Consider the following 19,682-nt stretch of genomic DNA (forward strand, 5'->3'; position numbering starts at 1 on the left):
ACTGTGTTTATTTTTTCACTGCACTTTTTTTGCAAACTAGTCTGAAAAATGTACATCTACACGTTTTCTGAAGTATATTTCTGGCATCTGGCAGAAAAGGTCTGCTATTAGCCTCGGAGAACCAGTCAAATATGTTTGTCCAGAATCTGTTCAGTAAGGGACAGAGCCAAATGGCGTGAGCAAAGGTGTCCTCTACTGTCTTGCATCTATCGCACATTGGTGAGACAGAAGGAAAGATTTTATAGAGCTTGGCTTTAGTGTAGAGTAGACCAGGGGTTCCCAAACTTTTCAGCCCGTGACCCCCAAAATAACAATGCCAGTGACTCGCGACCCTCGATATCTTCTGAGGTGGTTGTAAATACAGAAACCTTGCATGCAATGGTGCACACACACACACACACACACACACACACACACACACACACACACACACACACACCAATAGATCCAAGTCTATTCTTCTTCTTTTTTTTTATGTATGTGAGTGCTGCAAATGGGCCAGAAAGTTTAACCTGCTTTTATAAAACCAATTTGCTGCATCTCACGCTATTGCTGTATCTTTAATATTACCCCAGGGATCGCAATCCAATAGAACTAGTAACTATAAGGTATTGTAATAACTACTGTTTCTACAGTAGTATGTAGTAACTATAAATAACAATTTTTTTCTTTTCAGTAGGTTATGGTTTAATAACAATAAATAGATTTTTGGAAATCACCAGCCCCATTGTGAATGCATTGTGAAAATAACTGTATATTTTACAGTAAAGATATACATAAAACTCTGTAAAAATGGTGCTGTATATGTAAATACAGTATTTCTCCTAATTGATTTACTGTAAGTTTCTGGCAAACTGCTGCCAGTGAGTTACTGTAAATCCTACATTGTTAACAGTGTGTGTATATAGTCTATTCATTAGACATTGCCACTGTGGAATGAACTGCCAACTTATCCAGAATATGTTTTATGCAGCGGATGTCTTACTACCTGCAACCCAGTACTGGGAAACACTCAAACCCTTTCACATTCACACACATACACTACAGCCAATTTTGGACTGTGGGGGAAACCGGAGTACCCGGAGGAAACTCACGTTAACATAGGGAGAACATGCAAACTCCACACAGAAATGCCAACTGACCCAGCCGGTACTCGAACCAGCAACCTTCTTGCTGTGAGGCGACAGCACTAACCACAGAGCCACCATGCTGCTCCTAAATATATATTTAAATAATTAAAACTACAAAATTATTTTGTAAAAAAGGGGTTTACAATTTGGGAGTTGATCATTCTGCTGCAAAAAAAAAACAGAAAAAAAGGAAAGTTTCAGCTCTTCTTGGTAAAACAGTGATGAACATATGAGTGCAAGAGCCTGGGATGAATTCAGGCTGATGAAACAACTCTTACTGTAGCAGAAATAAACAAAGTTTAAAATAAAGTGTATTATCTGTAAGTGTATAAACTGTAACGTCTTTACCACATTTTGAGCTCTGCTGGAGGTTTCTGAATCCTGCTGAGAGCTGTAAGAATGGGAGTCCGCCTGTTCTCTGGTCGTTTTCTGAGATGTCCAGGTCTCTGCAGTGCAGGGGCTAGACATGGCTGATTAATTATTCATTAGCCTTATGAATATTTGATCAGACGTCAGAGTTTAGCAAGACTGATATCACTTGCGGGACCTGTGGACCTTGAGCTGATGAGTTGAGCTTTACTCGGGGGAAAGCGAAAGTGTTTTCAAGCGTGTTTTTGTGAGGCTAAATTTTGTTGTGGTATTGAAACATTTTTGATTTACGGTTAATACATTTGATTATACTTTTGGCTTATGCTGCACAGCAAAAATCTTCTTAATCTGTATATTTGCAATTGTGCTAAAGTATACACTTACCGGCCACTTTGTAAGGTACACCTGTCCAACTGCTCGTTAATGCAAATTTCTAATCAGCCAATCACATGGCAGCAACTCAGTGCATGTAGATGGTCAAGACGATCTGCTGCAGTTCAAACCAAGCATCAGAATGGGTAAGAAAAGGGATTTCAGTGACTTTGAATGTGGCATGGTTGCTGGTGCCAGACGGGCTGGTCTGAGTATTTCAAAAACTGCTGATCTACTGGGATTTCACACACAATCATCTCTAGGGTTTACAGAAAATGGTCCGAAAAAAGTGAAAATGTCCAGTGAGCGGCAGTTCTGTGAACAAAAATGCCTTGTCGATGCCAGAAGTCAGAGGAGAATGGCCAGACTGGTTCAAGCTGATAAAAAGGCAACAGTAACTCAAATAACCACTTATTACAACTGAGGTATGCAGAAGAGCATCTCTAAACACATAACACGTCCAACCTTAAGGCGGATGGGCTACAGCAGCAGAAGACCACACCGGGTGCCACTCCTGGCAACCAAGAATCGGAAACTGAGGCTCCAAATGCACAAGCTCACCAAAATTGGACAATAGAAGATAGAGAAAACGTTGCCTGGTCTGATGAGTCTCCATTTCTGCTGCAACATTTGGATTGTAGGGTCAGAATTTGGCATCAACAACATGAAAGCATGGATCCATCCTGCCTTATATCACCGATTTAGACTGGTGCACACGTTGCGGTCATTATTACCAATCAAGCATTGTGTCTACGCCACAGCCTACCTGAGTATTGTTGCTGACCATGTCCATCCCTTTATGACCACAGTGTACCCATCTTCTAATGGCTACTTCCAGCAGGATAGCGCGCCATGTTGTAAAGCATGAATTATCTCAGACTGGTTTCTTGAACATGACAATGAGTTCACTGTACTTAAATGGCCTACACAGTCACCAGGTCTCATTCCAATAGAGCACCTTTGGGATGTTGTGGAACGGTAGATTCACATCATGGATGTGCAGCTAAGAAATCTGAAGCAACTGCGTGATGCTATCATGTCACTATGGACCTAAATCTCTGAGGAATATTTCCAGTACCTTGTTGAATCTATGCTACGAAGGTTAAAGACAATTTTGAAGACAAAATGGAGTCCAATTCTATACTAGTAAGGTGTACCTTATAAAGTGGCTGACGAGTGTATATATAAATGCTTTGAACGGAGCTAAAAAAAAAAGAGTAATTTCAGATACACTACAAAAAGTTTTTAAAAATGTCAGTTCACACTTAGGGCGAAGCAGTGGCGCAGTAGGTAGTGCGGTCACCTCACATCAAGAAGGTCGCTGGGTCGCTGGTTCGAGCCTCGGCTCAGTTGGCGTTTCTGTGTGGAGTTTGCATGTTCTCCCTGAGTTCGCGTGGGTTTCCTCCGGGTGCTCTGGATTCCCCCACAGCCCAAAGACAGGTGAATTGGGTAGGCTAAATTGTCTGTAGTGTATGAGTGTGTGTGGATGTTTCCCAGAGATGGGTTGCGGCTGAAAGGGCATCCGCTGCGTAAAAGCTTGCTGGATAAGTTGGCGGTTCATTCCGCTGTGGCTACCCCGTATTAATAAAGGGACTAAGCCGACAAGAAAATGAATGAATGAATGGGTCATACTTTACATTAAGGTTTCATTAGTTAATGTGTTTACTAACATGGACCAAGATTCAACAGTACTTGTACAGCAGTTATTAATTAATCATAGTTCTACATTTACTAATGTATTATTAAAACCCTCTTCAAAAGGCTGTGCTTGTTAACTTTAGTAAACATTTTAGAAAACATTTTATAAACTGTGTTTTTACAGCGTGGGCGCTAGATGCATTTGGTCTTTACTTGCCCACAAGTTAAGTTGGCATTCTAAGACAAAGGCACAGCACACACTCACATATAAACTAATATCCTCCCACTTGAATGCTCCATTGTTTTTTGAGACAATTGGACAAACAGTTGCAGATCTTCGTCAGCTTTCTGACCCTGCCTTTCTCTGGACAGCAGAAAAACAACGCTATATATAATTGAACACAATCAATGTTGTCATTTTGGCTTAAACATTTTTCTCTATACTTACATCTTACAATCTGAATGTTTTAAATATGAAAACCATCTCAGTTAAAATATAAAGATGTCTTTCTCACTGTCTTATTAGTAGATCTCCGTGTTGGCAGACACCTTCTCACATCCCAGTATTCATTGCCTGGCAACCCTGTAACCAAGCACGGCCACATTGACCTACGCACCTCCATGGATGGCAAATACAAAGAGATTGCAGAGGTAAACAAAGCACAAATCACAACACCGACTCTTGATGCCTTTGAATGCCACCCTGACCCAAATGTCTGGTGTTTTAGATTTATTATATATTTCTTTTACAATCTTTTTATTGACAATATGCAATAAAAAATATGACAATATAACATCACAATCATATTTACATCCTTGTTTTCAATTTAGAGGAAAAAACTAAAATATTGAGGAAACAAAAGCAAAAAAGGGATAAAAAAATTAATAAAAAAGGAAAAGGGGGGGGGGGCACAGGCTGTTTGAATAAATCTTTGGAAATCGGGGGAATATGTAGATAGGTAGTTTATTTTGTCTTTTCCTGTTTCATTAAATAAATTGCTGAAACTTGAGTGTCCACATTTTCTCAAAAACAGTAAGTTTGCATTTTGTATTTTGTATTTCTAACAATATCAGCAAAAAAAATGTGTAAACTAGTACTAGGTTTGTATAAATGTAAAAAGTGATAGAAAAAAATTGTTAACAGTTGCATAACTTTGAAGTGGGCAGGATCACTCACTTTCCCTCAACGTAGTCTCTGATTTATTAGGTGTATTTAAACATTATTTACAAAAAAAAAAAAGAAAAAAAAAACTTTTACAAGCTAGTACCAAGTTTTTTCACACAACCTCAACACAATTGGTTGAAAAAACTTTGGATTTGCAACATTTAACAATTTTATTTAAAAAATAGCCTTGGCCAAATCGTCGACTTATAAGGTTCTGCGTTCTAAATGATTTTGAAATTTTGAGCTTCAAAGTTTTTGCATTCCATACAGCAAGCAATATGTCAAAATATGTCATACATTAGCATGACAAAGACCCAAAATGTACTCTAAATCTAAAGTATCAAAACTCTCTTTAATTTATCTCTTTAAATTAGGTTAAAAAAAGGACAAATGCAGGGAGAAGGTTCTAATTGTAAAAAGTCATTTTCTGGTTGGAATTATAAGGTTCTATCTGGCAGATCATTAATTGAAGCATTAATTTTCAACAAATACAATCAGTCTGCTTATTAATTTTATAAAAATAATTGAAATTGCTGTTGTAACAATATGTTAATGTTCAATAAAGTTTTTGCTTTCTATAACATTTATTTATTGTTTTAGGATGAATAATTTATCTTGTTCAAATAAAGCAAACAGGGCTGTGCTAAATATTTTGTCCAGTGCAGATGGTAATTTTATGTAATTAACATGGTAATATTTATTGAATTATATGCTTTGTATGAATTATTTAATTATATTTATTGTATTTATTATATACCCCATTAATTAAATAAAGTATATCCCCTTCAAGGTTCAAATTTACATACTTTAAAACAAAACAGACAATGAGCAAATGAGTTTAATAATCACAGAAAAATGTTTCACTGACTATATATATACAAATAAAAAAGTTCACATTTAGTATATAACATTTTTTATAACTATTTCTTTTTCAATAATGTAAAATTTAACATTTCATCTGAATGTCAACAATGCTTCTACATCACATTTTTTTCAGTTTCAGGTTTCTACTCAATTTTGTGTGGCATTATTTAGTTGAATCTGATTTTGTGTTTCTTTCTAGTCTTTCCCTCTTTTTCTGGTCTTAGTTTGGCAAAAGGATAAAGAAATCTGATCCTTATTGGTCCTCATGTTTGCATTCGAAATACTGATTGGCTCACAGAAAGAACCTTACAGAGCCAAGCTAGAGTTTGACTTTGTGGATTAAACGTTTTTTGTCTTTTTTAAATAAGAATTCTTAAAACATAAACAACAATTAAAGAAAAAACATCACATAATGTAAATAAGTTTTCTAAGTTGCCTTATGATTCTAAGGTGACGAAATATAACAAATCAATATTCCATGATCGGCTATACCTACTATAAAAATGTTTATAGTAGGTATAGCCTACTATAAAATGTAGTTTTTTTTAAATGTAGCCTACTTTTTTATGTATTGTTTCTGTGCTTGTGTGAATGTGTGTGTGTAGGAGCTGTTCTCCCGCAGTCTGGCTGAGAGCGAGATGCGCAGCGCTCCATATGAGTTCCCAGAGGAAAGCCCCATCGAGCAGCTGGAGGAGAGACGGCACAGACTCGAGCGGCAGATCAGCCAGGATATCAAGTACTGCATCTCATTATCCATCAGCACTCTTCAAGTTCTTACATACATTCAACTCATTCACGTATTTATCCTGTTTTATCCCTTGTGTGCGTGTGTATTGTTGAATTTTTGAAACTTGAAGCATTTTCCCAAAGTATGTGTCAAAATAAGATTTGTCACCAAAAATCATTCCATTTGCTAAAACACAGAGAGAGTTGTGCACAAATTAAGACTCAAAATTACTCCAGAGTGGATAAAAACATCCCCAAAAGCACACAAGGGTTAATCCCAAATTTCTTAAGCTAACAAATTGTTATGATCTCAGTATTTAACTAACAAAAATGTCTAGCTTAAAACTGGTGTAGAAGCAAAGTTTTGCTGGTAAAGTTCCAACTGGCTAACCAGAATTATTATAGCTAACTATTAAAAAACAATAAAACGTGTATATCTTTTGTTAAACTTTTTGAAAACCTGAATCTCAAGTTGTAGTCGAGCAGCCATACCAAAACACAACCTGAAAATCAGTCTAATGTTCATCTGCATTAGCTTTTTCAGCTGGGAATTTGAAATATACTCCTGAATGCATGAGCCAATGTTAGTCCAGCATTTATTGGACTGTATGCACATGTGAACCACAGAAAGTTAATTAAATGCTTATTCTCTTGAGGTTTGAGCCTGATATCCTTCTACGAGCCAAACAGGACTTCATGAAAACAGACAGCGCTACGGACCTGGAGTGAGTGCCTTTAACATCTTCTGTGATGATCGCTGTTTGTTGACTAATCCACTAGATAAGTCTGACATCACATGCCATAGTTTCTGGGTCCAAAATCGACAACAAATGGTAGTAACCTAGCTAACAGGAAACATTCTGTAACCTTTGATAAAGGTTTTCTAAGTTTTAATTTGTAATGTTATTAAAGTTGTGCATTTGGAACCATTCTTGTAACATTGATAGAAAAACGTTCCTAAAACATTAATATGATGTGGAAGAAATGTTCGAATAACCTTTTAAATAATGTTGTAAGAACATGAAAAGAACATGAAACCTTATGAAAATGCTGAGAATAATGTTATTATAATAAAAAAATTATGTTATTTACATAATCTAAAAGATTGATCTTTTGAACCTACTAAGAACAATTGAAAAATGAATTATATATAACTAAATGAGAACATTAAGAGAGTGTTTTTTTGCAACCTTAAATTGTTAGCAGGAAGTATATACTTACAGTTTGGTGTGCATAATGTTTATAACCATGTCTAATTTCAAATGGTCCATATTTTGTAAATGGGTTGAGCAAAATCATCATAAAGATTTGCTTAAATGTGTCTATGACTACATGACTAAACAGTAGTCATAAACGGCTATGGGCTATTGAGATTTTTAATTCAAATGAGTACTTAGAGTATTTCATGGATCAAAACTTAACAAGCACATTGTATCTCTTGTTTTTTTTTCAGGTATATGAAAGAACAGAGCCAGACACCCATAGAAAACTATCCCGAGAGAGAGCTTATCCCGGAGAGAGAGTACCAGAGAGTCACTATCTCTGGAGAGGAGAAGTGTGGGGTACAGACAGACCTCTTCAGCTTTGTTTATTACACTAAAACAAGATGTTGTTGAGAGAACTGGAGTGGACACTGCAGACATTACATAAACTCCTCAGGGAGAAATATTTCTCACACATACACACACACACACAAATACACAAACCCCAGCGGAAACAGGCTGACAGCAATGCAGCTGAAGAGTTTTCACATAAACTTATGAAGAAAAATGAGCAGAAAAGTTTTTCTTTTATATTTATATATATTCATAAAACTAAAATCATGTTTGACTCGAATAAAATTGACATATATTAGACAAATATAATACATATAAAGCAAAAATAAGATAAATCTGGATTTTAAAATCCAATAAGGATAAAATACTTTAAAAAAATTATGAAATCAGATTAAAACAAATGAATTCATGCAAAATTTCGCCAAAATAATCTTTAATTAAAACAAACAAATGAATACAAATTAGATAAAATATCTAATAATAAAGTCAATAGATCATAAAATAAACAAGTGAATAAATGTGTAAACAAATAAATACAGTACTGTACGGGAAAACAAGTAATTACAGTAAATACAGGTATTTTTCAACTATTTTTTGACATAAAAGGAAAGAGGAATGCAGCCCTGCTTGTTTCCTTCTTAAATGAATCAGTATTTTTGAATGAATCATTTAAGTGAATGGCTTTTTAACTCACAATCTTTTGCCGCAAACCTACTGGCATAACATGTATAAATGGAGAGATGATTAACTTCACTGACTTTCAGACTATATTTAATTCAATCTTCTTTTTTTTTACTACAGGTTCCATTCACTGACCTGCTGGACGCTGCTAAGTGTGTGGTGAAAGCTCTGTTCATCCGAGAGAAGTACATTTCTCTGTCCTTGCAGAGCTTCTGCAGGACCACAGCACGATACCTGCAGGAGGAGCTGAGCGAACAAACGCCTGACATCAGCACCTTCGACGAGATGTCAGAGTCCTCCATCTCTGCAGGTGCATTTATTACATATATTCTGAGCGATGATAGAAGGATTTCATAACACTATAGTTTTATGTCTAAAGTACACAACAAATATAAGAGACACGTTGGATTTATCTGTGTTATAGAAAGTAGAATAATTTACAGTTGAATCTTTTATATGCAATCAAATTCAGTTAGGCAGAAGGAAGTGAAAGCAGGTGCTCTGTTTACAGATTCAGTATCTGTTTATGAACCAAGTGTGATCAGTTTAACCACACAAACGTATATATATATATATATATGAACATAAAATTATTATTGGTTTTCTGGAATTCCCATTAATGTGCTTTGCGTAAAAAGCTGATTTTGTGTCTTATTTGATAACACACTGGTATTGTGTCTCAAAATATTGATATAAAAAAACAGTATGTCTAAATGGTCATGTTACTAAATACTAGAATAATGGTGATAAAAATTAAATCATAAGGTATACTGTACATTTTGTTTATTTTAAAATATTTTTGTTCAAATGAAGCTACATTTCAGTAAAAAACAACAACAACAGTAGTAATACTTGTTTCTAACAGTTTTTTACTAGGATTTTAATCAAATAAATGCAGCCTAAAATCATATCCCAACAACACACAATGCCAACGAAAGGGTGAAAGTTTTTAATCTAATTAATACATATAAAAATGATTAACATTATCAATATGCTACAGAGTGATTGATGTTGTCGGTTTGCACTGGAATACAGACTTTCATTTTTAAATCATCTTCTAGTCATTTTATTTTCAAGATCTGAGGTGAACTATCTGTTGCTTTTTTTAGTAGTATGGCAATAAATGTCATGTTAAATGTTATTTAAATTCACTTTGGAAGCATTTAACACTGACTTAATTGCATAATCAATAATTAAGGTGATCTTTGTCATATTACAGTTGAAGTCAAAATTATTTAACCACCTGAATTATTAGCCCCCCTGTTCTAGTTGCTGATTTATTTTATCTTTGCCATGATGACAGTAAATAATATTTTACTTGATATTTTTCAAGACACTTCTACACAGCTTAAAGTGACACTTAAAGGCTTAACTAGGTTAACTAGGCAGGTTAGGGTAATTAGGTAAGTCATTGTATAATGATGGTTTGTTCTGTAGACTATCAAAAATATATAGCTTAAAGGGGCTAATCATTTTGACCTTAAAATGGTTTTTACAAAATTAAAAACTGCTTTTATTCTAGCCGAAATTAAACAAATAAGACTTTCTTCAGAAGAAAAAATATTATCAGACATACTGTGAAAATGTCCTTGCTCTGATAAACATTATTTGGGAAATATTTAAAAAAGAAAAAAAATCAAAGGGGTTTAATGATTCTGATTTCAACTGTCTGTTGTTCTGCCATGACGTGGCAGATGGTTAGGTCAAAAACAGTATTTTACTCTAAAATGAACTGTGTTTTACTGTAGGACGTTTATGCAGTATGTTACTGTATTTTAAAGTTGCATCATGAAAATAACTGTATATTTTACAGTAAAGGTGTACAAAAAACTGTAAAAATGGTGCTGTAAATGTAAATGTAGTATTTCTCCTGTAATTGATTCACAGTAAGTTACTGGTGAACTGCTGCCAGTGAGTTACTGTAAATTCTACAGAAAATTGTTAAGTGATGGTAAAAACCAAAAATGCTACAGTAAAAATCAATAACCTGGTTAATAGTAAGTTTCCTTAACGTTTTCTTAAAATATACAGTACATAACTGTAAATGTTAGCCTTTTTTTAGTAAGGACTTTAATGTTGAAGTATCTAGATCCCTCTGTTTCTACAATTCGGTTTAATCTGCATGAATAATTCAGATCAAGGGTAGAATTATAAAACAATGAGAAGATCATAATAACAGTGCGCACATACAGCACAGGTACAGTATCTCCTTTTAACATGGAAAAGATATTGTGTCTCGCGGTACCTCATCACGTGTTGTTATAAAACAGTGTTAGTAAGCAAAGTAGGCTTATATTAAAACCATTGTAAACATTTTTAATTCACAGTGTACATTAATAGGCATGATTAACACAAGTAAACTGTCCACTTTAATGTTTAGTATAACTAAAATTAAAAATGACAAAATATGAATGAATACATATCATTCAGAGTAAGAGATAAATTCATGGAAAAATGACAGCTTATTCTCTTATAACTGTAGAAATATATAAATAAAGAAATAAAAGATTTGTGATCATACAAAATTAGTTTTGTTAAATAATCTATTATATGATGAACCATTACACTACCTAACTTTTTAATGTGTCCTCTATAAATCCTGATAACTATATATTATAGTCATCCTTTTATCCTTTCACTCTTTCACTGTATTTTTGATCAAATAATGGCAGCCTTGTTGTGCATAACAAATTTCTTCCATAAACATTTTATCTACCCCACACTTTTGAACTGTAGTGCATGTTTCTAATGAGGTGTCATTTTTGCTATAATCTGATTTCTGTTATAAAGCAAAATCACCAATTAAATCTTCATTAATAACTTCGTGTTTGTTTTCTGTAGATGCAACAGTTCACCCACCTGTGTCAAAAACCCACCCGTATGAGAGTCTTGACCCTGCCAACATGCCACCAGCGCTGGGCTACACATGCAAGATGGTGGATGGTGTTGTTCATGTGTACACACACAAGTAAGACTTCTGATCATTTCCAAAAGCAATTAACAATGATATATATTTAGTTACCTATTAAAAATTATTGACGAGTAGTTGGCTTTTTCTTTCCCTTTAAACGTTTTTTCATGTTTATTGAATATTTTTCTTGTGTTTTGTTTCACAATCAGTTCGTCAGAGTTGGACCTGCCATACCCAGATCTTCAGGAATACATAGCTGATATGAACATGATGATGGCGCTCATCATTAACGGACCAGTGTAAGTGCTTCATCAGACTGTAGATGTGAGCTGATCACAGAGCGAGTGCCTTTGCTTGATTGAAAGCATCAGCTCTGACCTTGTGGATGAAAAAAAAAATAGACACGTCCTGACTGAGATAAAGACCTGTAATTAATCTGAAATCTGAATTATGTCCCAAAGATAAAGAGGTGGCAGTGTCTGATTTAAATATGACCCAAAAATACCCAGAACTGGGCTGTTTCTCAATTCCAAGAACGCAGAGAACGGACTTGTGTTCTTGTGGAGACCGGTCTTGCCAGGTGTCCTCGAAAGAAGGATCTCAGGAGACCGCGAGGGCAGAGAATGCGTCCTTTGAGAAATGGGATGCTGCGTTTTTCCTGATGGTCACGTGACCTTCACGCGTTTTAAATAGTAAATTATTTAAACATTACAGCAATCATACAACGATTTTTTTGTTTCCCCCCTTATCAAAATATATACTTTGCATAAAAACATTAGAAATATACTCTGCACAATATAAATAAAACAGATTTTAATACGAATTTCAGCAAACAAACAACCCTTAATGTGTTTATTCCTTTATTAAGATGTCCATGGTAATGTTTACTTTCACCGTTTCATTTAGGGAAACTCCTGAGGTAAGTAAGTGATCTCTCTGAACTTTAATAATAAATCTAAATAAAATGCTGCGCTTCCCAACTCCAGTCGCAATGACTTCTGGGACTTCCAGAGCGAGTTTGGTGCTCAAGTCTGCATCAGTGCGTCCTCGATATCAAGATCACATCCGGGAAGTTTCACGCGTCCTCCATACTTACGGTCTTGAGTATTGGAACTGAACTTAGGCAGCTGATGATGACGTTGCACGAGAACACGAGGACGCAAGACCGCTGAAGAACGCATATTGAGAAACAGCCCTGGTCTGATCTGCTAAAGCAGGGGTGGCCAACCCAGTTCCTGGAGAGCCACCTTCTTGCAGATTTCAGTTGCTACCCATATCAAACACACCTGAACCAATTAATTAGGACCTGAACACCATGTGATAATTACAGGCAGGTGTGTTTGATATGGAAGGTGGCTCCCCAGGAACAGGGCTGGCCACCCCTGTGCTAGAGATTAAGGATTTCTGATTTTATATTTTTCTCTTAACAGGAAATCTTTCTGCTATCGGCGACTGCAGTATCTCAGCTCCAAGTTCCAGATGCACATCCTCCTAAATGAAATGAAAGAATTGGCAGCACAGAAAAAAGTCCCTCATCGTGATTTCTACAATATCAGGAAGGTTCGTTGATCCATTGACGAGCACAAAAATATAATTCATTCAGATTCCTTAGTGGTTATTATAGTACAAAGTTTCTTATTTAACAAATCTTTCTTGCTCTGTTCTCATGCTTTTCTGCTCACTGACCTTTGACGTGTTCTTCTTCAGGTGGACACGCACATCCATGCCTCGTCCTGCATGAATCAGAAGCACCTTCTGCGCTTCATTAAAAGAGCCATGAAGAAATATCCAGGAGAAATCGTCCATGTTGAACAAGGCCGAGGACAAACCCTGACAGAAGTGTTTGAGAGCATGAACCTCACGGCCTTTGACCTCAGTGTGGATACTCTGGATATGCATGCGGTAAGAGCTGTCAAAGTAATCTAGAACATTTAATCTATTCAGCCAATTACTTTCATAAAATTTGGGAGAAGTTGATAAGCTAGCATATTGTAAATCCAGCAGCTCTAATTGCTCCCATCATCCATCTTAGATTTGATAATATAATCCTTATTAGGCTGGTTAAACAATGAAATACATGCTCTTACACATATTTCAGAATCAGAATATTCTATATAATTAAGATGTTTGTCAATATTTGAAGAAAAGGAAATAAAACTGACTCAAGAACTGATAGATTGCCATTGAAACTTTAAAACGATGCATTATAAATAACGGTCACATTTTAAAAACTTATACGGGCGGTTAGCTGGAGTATTTAAAACGTAAGTTTGAAAGGGTTAATAAATAATTTGTAATGCCATATTTTGGCACAAACTGTTTGACTTGTGTCATTGTCGTGATTGCAAATAATATCAAGAGTCCATTATTTTATCCTGTATAGTGTTTTATAGTGAACGATAACTAGGCCCACACGGAATCTGCACTCAGAAATCCGCAGATTTCTGCTGATTTTTAGTTCATCATTGAGTCTATTTATTTACTTCTGTAAATGTGTGTAAATTTTAATTTATTCAGTTTTGAAATTCATTTCACTTAAATTATTGGTATATAATAATAATTATATTAAAATGTTCTTTTGATATATTCACAATACAGTTTTTAAAGTAATATTTTCTGTATTTTGGTAGATACATTAAATGAGAAACTTGCCAAATAAGTGGATCTAATTGGATTTGCATTGTAAACAAAACAAAAAAAAGTTTTACTTTTATTTAATTTAATGTATTAAGTTTTTCGCTCTGATATTCTTAAAATAATTTTGTATAAATTTGTAGATTTTTTACAAAATTCTCTGCAAAAATTGCAAAAAATGTCCGTAGATTCTGTCTGGCCCTACATATGGCATATCTGGAACACTTCATGACATCCTGACAGAAACGCTAGCAGGTTTAATTTTTTCCCATCCTTCGTGTAAGATTTAGCTGTGTTTGGGAAATTGACCAGTAGGTGCACAAAAGCTTGTCAATAGCTAGTAAAAATGATGCTATTCCTGCTTCTTGGTGAATTATGCAATGCATTGTACATGTTTGAGTTTTTTCTTTTTTTTTTTCTTTTTTTTTTTTTTTTAAACACACTGCTTTGGTAGCCATTGTTTGCTACACTCTTTTGGATAGTCAAACAAATCTTGCATATTGTTAGCAATTCATCATCATGACTGGCCACATGTTTCTTTTTCATAACAAAACGAAAGAAGTTGGGAGCAAAAATAGCATAATCTGATACCGGGACTAATGTAACAGACAAAAATATGTTAAATTTGTTTGATTGTAACACTTTTTAGTTTTAAGAACTTTTTTTTTTATTTACTGCAACTTCTGTCTAATAAATTTCTATTTTTTTTCTACTGGTTAGGTAGTTGTAACAATTATGTATGAGATAAAAAATATGAAAATGAACAATGATTTTATAACGTGAATTTTGTTACTCCAGTCTTCAGTTGTACACAACCCTCGTAAAATCATAATATGCTGAGAAATTATAATATACTGTTTGTTTTTTTCAGGATACTTAGAAAAATATTTCTGTCCCTTTCATCCTATTTTTATTTCCTAAATATAAATTCCTTTTAAACTATACTGTTTGATGTTATATCTTGTTCATATTATTCGTTAAAACGTCATAAAGTGGAACAAAGCAGACTTAGAATAAAAAACAAACAAACAGACAACTGGAACCTACAATATAACACAACCATTCTGAATCTGAAGTTATCTTGTAGTTCAGTGCTGTTTCACACAGTAGATGCCAAAGCAAACATCTAGTGGGAGCTCCAGACTCCATGTGTTTGTGTGGGATCTGGGTCACTCTCACTGAAAATATGTAGCACAGCGTTGCAGATGCAGTCGCACAAGCTTAGAGGGTTTGCACTTAAGTGAAAACTGAATAAGCCAATGAATGAACTGTTGTTCTCTAAATGAACGCTATACAACCTTGACCGCAGTTTAATAGCTCTCTAAATCATGTGAATAATAATCTATATTAGCAGAGATTCTTCTCTGAATTTTTTGTGGGAATAACTATTCTGTGGAAGAGGTTTTGGAAAGCATGTGCAAAAATGTTGAAGTTTTTGCCCATAGATGTTATCATAATTTATTAAATATTTATGACAAAGTACACTGTTACTGACAGATTTCTTTACCAGCATTAGTACTGATCATATTTATCAATTTAATTAATGCTAAATCTTTCAATTACAATTTATTATAATCCCACTATTGTTTTTTTAAATAAAAAATGTACAATCAAATCTATTAGTTTCTATATACATCATTTTAATTCACACACATGCAAATTTCTTATATGTACATACAAAACAAATCCAGAATTTCCATTTATTTGGCATGCTGTCACAATCACCAGCAATCTAATCCTGGCAGATCGCTGAAGACTACAAATCCGTTGGTATATGGACTACATGGACCTGTAATGCACCACACACTCAGATCTGTTCTGGTTGTCTCCTGATTGATAACACACACAACTGAAGCTGTTCAGAACTGATGACATGGACTTTAAAAGCAGCACTGAGACACACACTAGTTGCTAAGTCGTGTTATACTGATTGTGAACATTTTGATGCATTTTCCTTTCCTTGTCTTGCTGTATTTTTGACCCTTGTCTTGTTTGTTTGTTTGTTTACGTTGACTGCTGCCTGCCTGTACTGACCACTCACCTGTTATTTCACTACGACTCTGGATTCCCTGGATACATAAGTTTGCTCCTGTGTTGACTGTTGCTTGCCTGATTATTCTCAAATTAACCACAGCGTCCACATTACATTACACATGCATTGCCCAAAAGCAGAAAACAATTAAAATAGATTCAACAAAATAAATTAAAATAAATGTTCAAAAAAATGATAATTATAAAATAAATTTAAATTATTCAGCATCGGCGGTTCATTCCGCTGGGGCGACCCCAGAATAATAAAGTGACTTGGCCGAAACGAAAATGGATGGATAAATGGATGGATGAATGAATACCACATCAAAATCTTGCCAATAAAATTGAAACGTGTTATCCAAGAATGTATGACTTTTTGCTGAAATGCCACTGGGATGAAACATTTAATATATCTACGAAATATTTAATCGGGCATTTTGTCCCAAATGTCCTTAGTCTAACTTTTTTCTATGTATTGTAATACAGATTTCTAGAAAGAAAACAGTTTATTAAAAAAAAACCTTTTTACACCAAAAGTTGTGCTGTTTGCATTTACACAGCCAAAATATCACAAAATAATAAAAAAAATTAACAAGACAAACTAGCCATAAGGATCTGCAGGAGTTAAATATTTAAAGAATTCTCTCTTTCCCACAGGACCGAAACACATTCCACCGCTTTGATAAGTTCAACTCCAAATACAACCCCATTGGAGAGTCCATTCTTCGGGAAATCTTTATCAAAACTGACAACCACATTGAGGGCAAATACTTTGGGCACATAATCAAGGTATGGGTTGTTACATATAATTATTTATGCATGAAGATGTTGATGAATGAGGTTTTATAGGATGACTTGCGCCCCCTGCAGATAGTTGTGTGCTGGTGTGTTTTAGGAGGTGATGGCAGATCTGGAGGAGAGCAAATATCAGAACGTGGAGCTGCGTCTCTCCATCTACGGAAGATCAAGAGATGAATGGGATAAACTGGCTCAGTGGGCCGTCACACACAAGGTTTATTCAGATAATGTGCGCTGGCTGGTGCAGGTGCCACGGCTTTTGTGAGTACTGAACAATAGTAAATATCAATGCTAATATCTATTTTTTGCCTTATTGTTTTCTAAAACTAAAAAATATATACTATAATATTTTGATGTTTAGGGTTGGTAAGAATTTTTTTAATTTTGGTGAGACAGTCACAAGAAAATTGTAACTGTCTCCTTCAAACATGTGCAATGTTTCTCATATACAGAGTCAGAATTATTAGCCCTTCTGAATTATTAAAATATTTTTTTCATCAATTTGTGTTTAATGGAAGAAAACTTTTTAAAACACATTTCTAAACATTAAATAAATTATTTCTAAGTGATTCGTTTTATCTTTGCCATGATGACAGTAAATAATATTTTGCTAGACATTTTTCAAGATACTAAAATTCAGCTCGAGTGCAGTTTAAAAGGCTTTTTTTATTTATTATTTCATTTAACTATGTTAATTAGATTAATAAAGTTAAGCAATGGTTTGCTTTGTAAACAATCTAAAAATAAATTGCTCAAGGGGCTAATAATATTGATCTTAAAATAGATTTTAAAAAATTAAAAACTGCTTTTAATGTTGCCGAAATAAAGCAAACAAGACTTTCTGAAGAGTGTGGGTATTTCCCCGTACTGGGTTGCAGCTTGAAGGTCATTCGCTGTGCAAAACAAATGGTAGAAGTTGGTGGTTCATTCCCCTGTGGCGACCCCTGATGACTAAAGGGAAAATGAATTAATAAATAAATAAAATTCAAATTGGAAAGATTTGAGTTTATTATAAGTGGATTTTACATCCATTTTACAAAAAGGAAAACTGAAAATTAAACTAAAAAGCTCAGAAGTGGAATTACCTTCCTAAAAATTCCTTTTTACTTCCCATAATTATCAATTTCAGATGAAATCTCAGACTATAGCTATCCCAGAGATAAAAAGATAAGGTAAAAGTTTGTTTCTTCTCTCTGCAGTGATGTTTACCACACCAAAAAACAGCTGTCAAACTTCCAGGAGATGTTAGCGAACATTTTCATGCCTCTGTTTGAGGTCACTGTCAATCCCAGCAGCCACCCAGAGCTGCACCTCTTCCTGCAACACGTGAGGGGACCTTTGTCTTATATTTTTACACTTAAACTAACTTCATTTTTATAATTATAAATATTATAACTATTTATAACTATTATATTTCATTGTGCATTGTGTGGAGTAAAGCATGCAAATTGAAGATTATGTAATACTCAGGATTTGATGAAATGCCCAGTTTATTTACAAGAGACATTTGCTTTCGATTTTACGTTTGCCATGAGCTGTGATTAAAGATCTGGCCAAGTGAAGTTTTAAACCCTTGGCTTTTACTTTTATTATTGTGCATATAATGAGACTATTGAAAGTTTCTTAAAGTAACACTTCACTTTTATCTTTTATATATATATACTTTATATATATATATTATATTATATATATATATAAATAGACTCAATTTACAACTCCCCTAAAGATAAACTGTTGATTTTTGCTAGTTTTGAATCCATTTAGCTGATATCCGTGTCAGGCAGGAGCACCTTTAGCTTAGCTTAGCATAACTTGTTGAAACAGATTAGACCATTAGCATCGTACTTAAAAATAACCGAAGAGATTCGTTACTAGTCTCATTTAAAGCTTCATCTGTAGTTACATCATGTACCAAGACCAATGGAAAATGAAAAGTTGCTATTTTCTAGGTCGATATAGATACTCTCATATCTATATGATACTACTGTATACTCTCATTATTTTATGATAATCAAGGAACTGGTAGCAGGCTCAATGATATTTTGCAGTGCACGAAAACAGTCCCCAGGACCAAGCCCTACACTTGAACTACCAGTTTGAATACCTCCATCATTGCCCCTGCTGCACCCATGGTACAACAGCAAAGTACACTAGAATGAGAGTATAGTTCCTAGTTATATTGTCCTAAAAATAGCAACTTTTCATTTTCCATCAGTCTTAGTACACAATCTAACTACAGTCAAGCTTTAAATGGGAAAACATTTTTGAAAATTTGATGGAGATGCTAATGGTCTAATCCAATTCAATTATGCATGCTAAGCTAAGCTAAAAGTGCTACAGCCAGACCTGGAGATCAACAGAATGGATTCATAAAATGTTAAACTGTTAATCTTTAAGGAAGTTGTGAGATGAGCCTATTTTCAAAAACAGTGGAGTGTTTCTTTAAGATAAGAAAATACCTGTAATTAAACTTTACCCTTAGTAGTGAAATCACGAGATCCCACTTCACTAACCAAAATAAAATCATAACCAGTCACACACCCAGAGTAAGTATGCTCAAAGTGTCATTATATTATGTTGCTCTTTAGGTTGTTGGGTTTGACAGTGTGGATGATGAGTCCAAACCTGAGCATCACATCTTTAACCTGGACAGTCCAAAACCTGTCAACTGGACGGATGAAGACAATCCTCCATACTCTTATTATCTGTACTACATGTATGCAAATATGACTGTACTCAACCACCTGCGCAGGTATTTAATCCACGCTTTGCATATTTCACATTGATTTGAGACTAAGATTTTGGGA

General features: G+C 34.6%; 1 protein-coding gene across 10 annotated transcripts in view; it reads left to right on the forward strand.

The window, feature by feature from the left end:
• ampd2b (adenosine monophosphate deaminase 2b) overlaps positions 1–19,682 on the forward strand; it is a 46,476-nt gene that overhangs the window by 16,528 nt on the left and 10,266 nt on the right. For 6 of the 10 annotated variants that reach the window (XR_012384362.1, XR_012384363.1, XM_021478444.3 and 3 more), the window contains exons 2-14: positions 4,036–4,160; positions 6,144–6,274; positions 6,921–6,989; positions 7,718–7,826; positions 8,622–8,811; positions 11,343–11,469; positions 11,622–11,711; positions 12,843–12,972; positions 13,120–13,314; positions 16,735–16,866; positions 16,973–17,136; positions 18,075–18,201; positions 19,464–19,627. Coding sequence is in view for 7 of the 10 variants with exons in the window: in XM_021478444.3 (XP_021334119.1) it covers positions 4,036–4,160; positions 6,144–6,274; positions 6,921–6,989; positions 7,718–7,826; positions 8,622–8,811; positions 11,343–11,469; positions 11,622–11,711; positions 12,843–12,972; positions 13,120–13,314; positions 16,735–16,866; positions 16,973–17,136; positions 18,075–18,201; positions 19,464–19,627 (1,753 nt within the window). In the remaining 3 variants the exon portion in view is untranslated. The remainder of the gene's footprint in view (positions 1–4,035; positions 4,161–6,143; positions 6,275–6,920; positions 6,990–7,717; positions 7,827–8,621; positions 8,812–11,342; positions 11,470–11,621; positions 11,712–12,842; positions 12,973–13,119; positions 13,315–16,734; positions 16,867–16,972; positions 17,137–18,074; positions 18,202–19,463; positions 19,628–19,682) is intronic. The other 4 variants (XR_012384364.1, XM_021478445.3, XM_073910416.1 and 1 more) reach the window with 1 other exon arrangement.

Source organism: Danio rerio, chromosome 8 (genome assembly GCF_049306965.1).
Source record: "Danio rerio strain Tuebingen ecotype United States chromosome 8, GRCz12tu, whole genome shotgun sequence".
NCBI lineage: Eukaryota > Metazoa > Chordata > Actinopteri > Cypriniformes > Danionidae > Danio > Danio rerio.